The 11,625-nt window shown below is 46.9% G+C and overlaps 1 protein-coding gene across 1 annotated transcript in view; it reads right to left on the bottom strand.

Moving 5' to 3' along the window:
• Positions 1–4,722: 4,722 nt before the first annotated feature.
• Positions 4,723–11,625, bottom strand: part of T265_05994 (hypothetical protein) — a gene marked incomplete at both ends in the record, with an annotated part of 62,100 nt that continues 55,197 nt past the window's right edge. Inside the window, one exon of the mRNA XM_009171146.1 lies at positions 4,723–5,133. Within this exon, the coding sequence (XP_009169410.1) occupies positions 4,723–5,133 (411 nt within the window). The remainder of the gene's footprint in view (positions 5,134–11,625) is intronic.

Here is an 11,625-nt window from a genome sequence, read left to right as displayed (position 1 = left end):
CCCATGTATAGCACTTTTTCGACCATGCTGGACAATGTACCAGCGGTCGCCGTTTACCAATTGATAATCGGAGGTGCTAGCTTAACGGACCAGACATTCCAAACCCGTTCTCCTTCGGTGGAAGGCGGCCTCGTTGTTTCTATAAACTGAGAAGTACTGACGTCCAATGGGAACACCCTACCTCATCCCCTTGTCTGCTGACAATGCGGGGATTCGCTGCACTTTACCTAACTGACATCCCTTATGTCTTCATGGGATAGGGGAAAAGGAAATCCACGGTATATCTCTCAGGAGCATGCCAAGGCGAAAATCCTTGGATGTCATGCTCGAATCGCGGACACAAAAGACGTTTGAGTCTAAAGGATAGAGAACAGGAGATTTCAAGCAATGTGAAGTGAGCAAGTGAAGATACTTGCTGTGATGGCTGAGGTGTGCTATCCATCTTACAAGTGACATACAGATTCCGCCCCCACGTTCCTCTCACCCAACTGAAACGAAGGTTGTTGACCACCGCAACTCTGTTTCAAACGTATGATTACCCATCGAGTCGGCTGGCTCACTTGAGGAAAAAAACATCCGATCAGCCAAGAAACAGGGTGAGAGAATGCGCACACAAATCATCGACGCAAAACCAGTCGACAGTGAGAATAATTTATCTACAACACCCTTTCGGTGCCATGCCATTTAGGCTCAGATACTGTTAGGTTGCCCAGGCATAAGCAACTGAGATGTCGAACGGAACTTCTGGTCCTTAAATCCCGCCTTGACCACTTATCCATCTCGTGTTCAGTCAACAATGCAACTGATCTCAAATCGTCCACTAACCGACCATCCAATCAAATGTGAGGAAACAGGAGAACAATCAAATAGAAACAATAAGAGTGTTTGAAAAAAACGTCAACAACTGAAGGTCAACACTCCATAAGTGAACTCACCAGCATAGACATAATCGTAGACCACAAGAGTTTCGTAGAGCAGCGCATGCAGGGTCATTTCCAAATTTCCCTTGTATTTGCACAACAGATGGAACGTATACTCCATATTGAGACCACAACTGCGCACGGCCGGGGAGCATGCGATTTTCATGAGCAAATTCACTGTAGACACGGGGGGAGAATCAGTTAATATTCAAAGATAAGATAGCGCGCTACCGAAACGCATACCGTGGTTTTAGAGTACACGATCAATTCGTAATATGAGAGCAAAATACATATGACTGGTGGACAATCTTTGATGATATCGAAATATCCGTGAACAACTGACAGTAGGCGTGAACAGACTCACATGACTCGATATTTTTCGGATCGCGGTCATCAAGATTGGCCGGGAACCACAGTAGTGTCTCACGAGCCTCGGTCTCTGCTTCCAAAGCAACGTGATCTGATGGAACGGACGGAAAGAGGTGAGTGGATGTGGTGTGACGATTAGACATGATGCTGAAAAGTGGCTGCTCAATCCGGAGCAGATATAAGGAATCTAAATTGAATGTGGAAACCTGTAGGATTTGCAAGCAGCAGGAAGAAACTAGTAGAACGATATGCTTCATCGAAAATTAAACCCCACTGCAACTGTTGGGATCTTTTCCAGATAAGCCCCGCACAAAATTCACCCCCGCCACCCGAAAAAGATTCCTTGGTATGATGTCCACATATCAGAGATGATGTTTGAACCGGGAGCGATGCAGGCTTGGATTGTGTCCATCAAAGTGGTCGCAGTTCGGTGTTTCCCATCCGAAAATCCACTGCTGGGGAAGGACTCGCCCTGCGTGGTTCTCACGGCAAGATATTAGCGTTTCATCGATCTCGACGCGTAGTACTAGGCCGCCGATAACCGTTGAAGTATGCAAAAGCCGCCAGGCGCAAACTTCGCGAAGAAAGTTCTTCCAATCAACAGCGGTCGTGTGGCCAATAGATGATTCATCCGAGCAGAATTTGATTTTTGCCAAATTTTTTGGACCAGCAATAAATGAACAGAATTACTGTCCTAAACTCCATCCTATACCGCTCCAGCCAAGTTCCCTTTCGAAGACCGACTTCTTGCCGACACTGTCGAGCATTACACCTCTACCTGTCAGAAACAGCTGAAAGTGTAATTTGGTGGCCATTGTTGCATACACGTTGCTCATGGATCACTCCATGGCTTTGCAAAAAACGCATTGCCGTCTCCTTGTCATGAACGAGAGTTGAAAGCGTCAGAAAGTTCACTTGAGGTTTTACGTCTGAACGGAGAAAACTTTGCACAAAATGAGCCTAGATGTGGATAAGGAATTGTTTTCATCAAAAATAGGTCAAGGGTATGTGCGTACATTAAATTGGGGCTGGCAAAAAGTAGCACATGCACTTTTTGCATTAGTGGCGGGGCTTATCTGGAAAAGATGCCAACTGTTTATTCCTCCTGTGAAGCGACGGTGGTCAGTGAGCATTTTTTCTCTTCCGTTCTGACTATTCATGAGTAGCGTGCTTTACACCGTTTATTGTGGCGCCGCTCCGTTTCCTTGCTGCTCGTTCCCTCGGTTTTTACACTTGCTTAAGATCTGCTTATTTTCTAGTGACTGATGCCAATATATGTTGTCTGTCTGTCTGTCTGTCTTCGATTACAAGTTCGCGTCAGCTATGGTGGGAAAACGGACAAGCCCGGGATCAGCTTTAGAGCCCCCCGGGGATGGTAGGCTAACCAACTCGACGTCTCAGAGGCTATTCTTTGTATTACCTTTATACTACAACTACCAGATAACCCGTGTTGAGATTTGTTTTTAACGGACCTAAACGCGTAATCCGATCTGGCACGTGATACGAGCTGCTGCTTCCAGCCGTCAGCCAAAGACGGCCCTGTTACCTTCCGAACGTATTAGCCGTCGTCTGCCGTATACGGCTAATTTACACCTGCCCGTATCTGTACGTTTGTGTACATCGTTTGGTATTGCTTCCAGAAAGACCTGCTGCCATTCTTCTGCCCCTGTAGGAACGGTATTTTCCTCAGCTTAGTTCTCGGTCTGAGCCTCCCAAGCTAGCGTTCACGTCAAAACAACCACCAAAGGTGCACAAGGTCTATTAATGCTCAAAACGAAGTCAAGAACAGTTGTACAGCGCTTCGTATATATAGCGTAAGCGGTTATAACTTTATGGAATTTCTGACGCGTTCTGGATGCGGCATTGGCAACCGGCATTTGGCTAATACTGGGTCATGATTGGCTGTTGGATCCAGATTGTTGACCAATCAGATCTCGTCTTGATGCCAGACCGGCAAGCGTCCCGAATTCTGGGCCAACCTCGAGCGGGCCAGGCTTCTCGGCCGTAGCAGCGCCTAAAGACGTGCGGTATGGTGGGATCCGCGTGGATTCCTGCCTAACAGCCCCTACCGATTGCGCAATTATTGATTAATTCACGATGTTCATTAACCCTTTTGTCGCTGAAACCTGACAGTTCTCAGTAGAGCATCTCTGTCCGTCTGTTTCTACTACCCGCTGAATACGAGCTGCGTATAGTTCGATAGCTGCAATCGTCCCGTGAGATCCTACAGGGATTAGGTCATGCTTTGGAGTTTGCATTCACATCACGTCTGAACTCGACTAAATCAAACAATACCGGGACAAAGCGTTGGTTAGCTATTCACAATCACCTCCAGTTCGGCTGAAAACAAACTGAAAAGATCTTCTGAACAGAAGCAGTAGTTCACAAACCACAGCAAAGATAGATAACATTCCAGTGTGTGTGTGCGTGTATGCGAAGAAAAAACATGCTTGTCAAAGTGATGAGCGAATAAACACGCAGGCAGCTGAGTGTGTTGTGGCAACAAACAGACCGTAGTGGGTGAGCAGGATGAAGCAAAAATATTCTTGAAAAACAAGTGTTATGATCAACAAACAGAACAGAACACTGGATTCACCAGAAAAAAAGTCGCTTGGCAGTATGTACAACAACAGTTGATGCATCAAACTATCAGTTGTCAGTCAGCGCCTAGCTAAGTTGGAGTTGTGACCTTCCGAGGAAATATGAATCTAGAGGGGAGTAGACCAGGAGTTGGGGACCGAGTGAGTCCGCCACTAACTGCGGCTCATTGTTTGGCTACCGGAAGAACGCCAGAAAACACGATGAGAAAGTAGACAGAACGGACCATCATACTCACCCGGGCAGTAGTCTGGTATTTCAGCCTGAAACGCATCACCGATATTGATTCGTCTGCATGAAGACAGATCAAGAGAAGGGTATTACAATCGGACTGAATATGTATACGTTCTTGAAACATCACTAGTATCGAGAAATACACTCATTTGCAAATCAATTTGGTTTTCACGAGAGACTCAACTGAATCTCTCGTTTATACTGTTTTACAACTGAATGTGCTGCACACAGGCCGCCTCATGCTTCAGTTGGCACGATATTCGAGATATCGCAGTATATTTTCATAAAGGAAACTACTCACAAGGTTGCTGAAGGGCGAAACCGGTCGTGGACTGTCGAACAGTTTTCAGCAACCTTGTGAGTAGTTTTCTTTATGAAAATCACTAGTATCGCCTCACTTGGCACATATCCAAAACTTAAGGATGTTGGAGGAAATGTACGACAGTCAAATGGGAAGTAGGCAGTCCGACTGCCAGTTAATGCTATGGCACCCAAATGCCGGCAGAACCTGAGGGGCGGGAGCAATTTAATTCTTAAATTAGCGAAAGAAAACACTACGCCGCACGTCTGACAGAGGAAAATTGACAATCGTAGATGATATTTACGGAATAAGGCTGCTGGGTAAGCCTTCATCTTCCTCTTCTTCGTCAAGGTCATCATCCTCTTCAATATAAAGTTCGGTTGTGTGCATCTCCTCGTCCAATCCGGCCAGTGTATCCTCGACCAACTCCAAAGCATCTTCGGATTTGTAATTCATCAGGGTATCACATCCCTGTTCTAATTTCGACAACTTTACGGGAATTCCGTCTTGTCTAGAAGTATCCAGAGCGGTTTTACCGGTACTATCTGTGGGGCGATGGCTATCTGTATCGCAACGGCGGCGTCCAAGACGTCGTGCCCTTTCAGCTGCATCGGCTTCCGCGAATTTGCGCATCGTTTCGTCATCGTAGCCGAATACCGTACTGGTATCCTGCTGGGCGGGTGGTTGGTGAGCCAATGACGAACCGGTATTCTGTGGTAGTCACAAAAGGAAACCAGAGAAAGAAAAACTCGTAGACAGAGTCCGGGAGAAAACAGGAGAAAAGCATGTAAGGCACACAGGAAAGTAAAAATCAGGTTCACTCAGACTGAAAGAGGCTGTAGCTGTTGGCAGTCCTGCATAAAAACAGTTTAACGTAATCCTGGGGTGATTCGGTCACAAAACACAGGCGCGTCAAACAGTTCCCGGCACAGTTGGCATATATCATCTTTCATGTAAGTATAAATAACTAACCGTTCAGCTGTAACACCCTTCCGGTGCCTAGCTGCCATGCTACCCGGAGGAAGCACAAGGGCTGGGATACTGCCAGGTTGCCCAAGCATAGGCAGGGGAAGTCGAGAGCCAGAGGCAGAGGTCGAGTTCGAACCACGGACCTTCCGCGGTCAGTAAATTCCCGCCCCAACCACTTGAGCCATCTCATCCCCATCTTTCATGTGCAGGAGTCCTGGTGTTGGTATCCTTTCCAAAAGAAAGTCTGTGCACATTGCATTAAAAAAACGGAGAGCGCTTGGAACGGAAATCGAGCTTCCAGTCTTTCGCTTGTCAAACGAATGCTCCATCAGTTCAACAGCTGGGAAAATGGCCTACATTCCAGGGCGCTCTTCTGGAGTTGAAGGGTGGTCCCACAAAGAACGCACTGGATTCAAACCAGGACCTGATGAAAACGACCCTAATTGCATTTTGCCATTCATAGGAGTTGGAACTAACCGTACATGTTCAGCCATTTGCCAAAACTCCCTCGCGCTACATAATGAATCAGTAATCAGACTGTCGCTGAAAAATAAAAAGAGCGGAGTGCGATTTTTGCAACGGGTCAGACGTTTGTGTCATTCGGATACTCATGTACCCGGGTGTTGGTAGATTCCCTATTGAAATAAGGCTGAAAATCACGTTGGCTTGAGGCAGACTCGGTTCTCGAAGAGATTGCGTAGGCGACCAGATATGTGCCGTATGCAAGAATACTGATGTAAACCTCGACAGCTTTCGAGCGCCGCGCATTTGACTATCTTAATCACTCGTAAATCCTACTTTAAGCTCGTGTTCAGACATACGACGAGGAAACCATGAGTTGATATTACTCCGTACGGTGTCACAGGTGCTCTGCAATGAACTGGGCATCATGGGAATACTCTGGCGTTCAGTCTGTCCAGATCAGTCGGCGGACCTGGATGGAGGGTTCGGAATACGCTGTTGTTAAGCCTTCTCAGCAACACACTAAATTGGCTTATACGACAGGCTCAAATGAATCTACCTGAACCTCTCGTTTTTATAATTGTCTACCTCAAATAAATGTGTTGCAAAAGGAGGACGCTTCATGTTTTCAGCAACCTCAAGAGTAGTACATTGCGCCTAGACAACTTCAAAACATGCTGCAAAAGCTGGTTCACTGCACGGGACCAGTATGACTGGGAATCACAACTACGAAGACCAAGTTCCCTACTTGTATGGACGCAACCTCTAAATATAGGCGATGAAAAACTAGAGCAAATAATTGCTCAAACATCTTATCCAATTGATTAATGAACAGGAATATTCCCTGCTGGATCGACAGAGCTGAGCAACGCATTCGAGCAAAGGGATCAAGCTAGCTTGTACACCAAACTCCCAGTTTTCAACGTGGCGATCCAAGTTACGCCCACCAAAGGTGGACCCTCCTGAGCAGAGGTTTTTGACTACTTTCGACTTTGATGGGTACTGGAAGGTCGCAATATGGGAAAACCGACCGGAAGTGTTGCTGTGATTTAGAACACCCATACCAGACCCTTCAACGACGACTCTCACAAGGATAAGGGCATTAACTGAGCAAAAACGGTGCCAAAATTCTGATAAAACATCTAGGATGTTGTTATCATCAAGGGAGGACGACCCAAAAGCCTCATTGCGGTTAAAGACGACAAGTACAAGTTAGCTTCCACGCAACCGACACTGGAATCAGCACCAGGTTGTAATTTACGCCAAAAATTAAACATGCTTCAAGGGTCGATCCCATGACGTATCATCTACACAATCCTATCTCCGTGTGCAAGCGCATTTCACAGGTTGTAAATAACGTGCGGAATTTTATCTCTACAGATTTGAGCGCAGCTACGTCCGTTTCCTAATCGAGGCCAAAAATAAAAACCGATGTTGAGTTTTCAAGGCTTATTTGTTCGGCCCCACGTTATTGCAGACTCCGCAACCGTCATTGTCTGGATCTCAGAATCCAAAACCCGTTACATCTGCGGTCAACAGTTGTGTGCTGAGGTGAATGAAATGGTGTAACGTTGACACTACTGATGGGGAGGCACGCGAGTAGTATGTTTTGTTCTTGTAAATTCGCTTTGCGTCTCTTGAAAAGGGAGATCCGTTGCGGAATTTATGGAGTCGCTTCGTAGCACTTGCTTGGATTTGAGCAATGAATGATTGGAGTCAATGAATATCCAGGAAAGTTCAAGAAGACGCGTTCAGGAGAAGATGGATGTCCAGTTTTTGCCAATTCTGATCGGCAAAGCTGATCACTTCCCAATCGATCGGCCAAATCAAAACGAAGCGCGATATCGATATCTCATCCGGCACACTCAGTCACCAAGCCACCATACCGTGATGAACATTCATTACCCATAGGACATGTACTGCAGCAGAAATGGTGCCATCCGCTATAGTGTTCTCTTCTACAGATCAAACCAAAAGAGCACGGGGCACGCTCCCCAGCTTACCAGGACAACCAAACTGACACCATCATCATTCATCATCATTATCAGCTGTAAGAACCGCGTACTTGTCGTACAGTGGTTGCAGCTTTCACAGTTTCGTTCACCGATAATTTGTGAGGTAGCTAGCTGCGCATTGGAGGCGGGAGCTGAAAAATACGGGACTATCGGTGAACTGTAAAGAGGGGGAATTGGGAAGAGAGCCATGCATTGAAGACAATAGCTTGGATTCACGAGCGCCATTGAGGGCGCGACTGGGCCATGTCTGACAATGTCTCCAGCCATTGGTGTGGCCCGTCTCGAGGTCCCCATCAAGGAAGGCGGCAATGACCAGCGCAGCTGAGTTTGCTGGTGATAGCTTTGATACTTCGCTGCCAAGTAATTGTTTGACCGCCTCTGGCGCTCTTCCACCCTTCACGTGGTTGTGCGAAAAGAACCCTTCGAGGAAGTCGGTCGACTGGCATACGCAGCACGTGGCCGAACCAGCTCAACCTTGTCGTACAGGCAGCTTTCACAGTTTCGTTCACCGATAATTTGTGAGGTAGCTAGCTGCGCATTGGAGGCGGGAGCTGAAAAATACGGGACTATCGGTGAACTGTAAAGAGGGGGAATTGGGAAGAGAGCCATGCATTGAAGACAATAGCTTGGATTCACGAGCGCCATTGAGGGCGCGACTGGGCCATGTCTGACAATGTCTCCAGCCATTGGTGTGGCCCGTCTCGAGGTCCCCATCAAGGAAGGCGGCAATGACCAGCGCAGCTGAGTTTGCTGGTGATAGCTTTGATACTTCGCTGCCAAGTAATTGTTTGACCGCCTCTGGCGCTCTTCCACCCTTCACGTGGTTGTGCGAAAAGAACCCTTCGAGGAAGTCGGTCGACTGGCATACGCAGCACGTGGCCGAACCAGCTCAACCTATGCAGTGTGATCAGTTCATCTATCGAGAGTGAGTTATTTCTCCCGAATACCATTCGACGTACTTCAGCATTGCTGATCCGGTGTTCCCACTAGACTCGGGCAATGCTCCGAAGACATCGATGGGCAAACACTGAAAGTCTTTTGACGCCCTCAGCGCGCAGTGGCCAGGTCTCTGATCCGTATAGTAATATGGAGCGCACCGCAGCATTGTAAACTCGACCCTTGATGGATAAACAGACAATTTGGAGTTCTGATCACAACTTTCCCCCTGCCCCGAAGAGGTCATTTTCTCCTAATCTTCTCGAACGGGAAAACCGCACAGGAACCAGCAGTTTGAAGCAAAAATGGTGTGATCCTATTTCATTTATTCGTGTTCTAATATATCCAACATGGTACGAAGTTAACTACGGTCCGGTCTAAACCGGCTTTTCTGATATTTTAGTCGGATAGACGTGGGGACCGATAAGCACTCATGCGAGTGCAAATCAGGTATGAGAGTGAGGAATTCACGCGCGAATGTCCCCACAAAAGTGTGTGTGTGTGTGTAGGTTCGACGGCTTTTAGCACATTGAGACAGTTAGCGTGATAACAATTCACTTCATTTGTTCACAATTCCCGTTTAGTTTTGTCGTTACTTTGACGCTCAAAACAAAATCGTGTCTACACAAGAATCACATGCATTCGTCACCCAAATTACATGACGTCAACAACACGAATATATAGGCGGATTGAACGGTGCACGTTCGTGAGCAGTTAGTTTGCAATCACCACCAGAGACAGAGAGAGAGAGAGAGAGTATTCTGGACGCCTGCATCCGAGTCAAGTGTGAGCAGTTAGCAATCACCACCAGAGACAGAGAGAGAGAGAGAGGGAAAACAACCCAAGTGGCCGCCGGGTCTACGTCACCGGTAATTGTAGGTGATTGTAAGCGAACATAATGACATAGGGACACGCGTGCAGGCAAACAAAATCCATTTGCCCAATAAGACGAGAGTTGCTAGACATCTGTACATGTGTGGGCTTTCCCACGGTAGGATGTGGCGTAGAATCGAATCTCTGTCCCAATGGACAGAAAGTTAGTTCAAAAATTCATCTACCTGCACTAGCAGACCACGACGTTGCCTAGTGAGTGGATAGAAACGGGGAGGAAAAAAGTGAAAAATATCGACACTTGAAAACAAAGTCACCTCACAGACACAGAATGCGCTGCACTAAAACACTATTGCTCCACAAAGGACTCCAAGAAAACAAGAGGCGTATAGTTCAGTAAGACACTTCCCATCGTGTTGCGATCCTCTCCACAGGGCTGAAGCGAAGATGCTTCTTGTATATTCGTAATGGACTACTCATAAGGTTGCTGGAAATTCGTCGACAGCACACGACAGGTTTCGCCCTTCTTGGGGCTCATCAGTTAAGCGCAGTCCCACAGGTTCCGTCAACCTTATGTTCTACTTGTAACCAAATTGCACGAAATTAGCGAAATACACTCATTTGCAAACTAATTTGGTTTTGCGAGACTCACCTGGAACCTAGCTGAATCTCTCGTTTGTGATGTTTCCAAGCAACTGAATGTGCTGCACCAGGCCGCCTAATGTTTCAGTCGCAAGGATATTTGAGATATCGCGATACATGTATATTTGTAATGCACTACTCACAAGGCTGCTGAAAATTCGCCGACAGCCCACGACGGTTTCGGAAGGGGAAAATCTATTCGGCTAATCACACATTCTGGGTACAAAGCCGCTGTACAACTTGAAGGAGGCAGGACGATCGAGATTTTGACAGATTACTCAAGCTCACAGAGAATCAGCTGAAAAACTACAGTCTGGGATCGAACCACGGACTTTCTAGTCAATAGCTTTATGCCTTGACAACTTAGCAGTCTTGAGCTCACAGACATCCGGTTTACCGGTCGACTTCTAATGCACGATCCCTTCATGTCAGCTGGTTCTTCTTGACTTGGGTGGAGGTGGCATGACAGGCAGTCACTTGCAAGCCGAACTGCCTAGCTCAAGTTTATGTCGTTCTGTGCTGGGCTTGTGCTGGAGATAAAGTTCACAAAGGATGTTGGGTCAATCATCCGGATGCAGGTGTCTCATGCAACAGGATGTCCAAATGTGTCTACTTGACTGCCTTTCCTGCCTGAGAATAGAAAGCTTTCCAACACTAAGTTTAACAACCTTTCTTTATAGGGAGTTGGATTGGAAAACGTAAGGGGGAGTAAAGGGCCTGAACGTTGGAACAATATATCAAAGATGGAAAGCTTTTCTAGGGACACGCCAGAATTTGTACCTTACAGGACACGGACTAGCGAGAAACTTTAGACAGACCGTTTGGCTAAGAGGTTTCTATATGGCTGCGACCGGAGTTTCCAAGGAGAACAAAGTGGACCCTCATTCAAGAAGGCTCAGTGATCTAGCAACATAACGATACCAAACCAATCATCTGATTGACGACAGATTGATTCATGGTAGGACAGTTTTTTGCGGACCATCTCATTGTAGGTTAAATGTGAACCGAACCCGTCACTGAGTGATCGCTATATTTTATTTCAGTGAAAGCCGGTAAGTAAACACAGCCTGTCCAAAAAAGGNGCCCAAAGTCTAACTGTGACTAGCTGACTGCCATCGCCTGCTGGCTAGTACCAGCAATCCGATCCATCATGGTTACCTAAAATAACGACGGTCGTAGATTCGAGGAATGCGTTGGTGTGACGCGATATGCCGGGCGTTTGAATGGGCACTCCTTGAGAAAGTCGTTACAGAAACGGCTGGATGATGATGCTGGTCGGTCATCCTAAGAAACAAACGCAGGGTGTTCGTCCAGGAGGTTTAGGCTTCCAAACAACCGCAGAACAAGT

Source organism: Opisthorchis viverrini, assembly GCF_000715545.1.
Source record: "Opisthorchis viverrini unplaced genomic scaffold opera_v5_119, whole genome shotgun sequence".
NCBI classification, from domain to species: Eukaryota; Metazoa; Platyhelminthes; class Trematoda; order Opisthorchiida; family Opisthorchiidae; genus Opisthorchis; species Opisthorchis viverrini.
The sequence above is the reverse complement of the archived record's forward strand: the minus strand, read 5'-3'. Positions and strand labels throughout refer to the sequence as shown.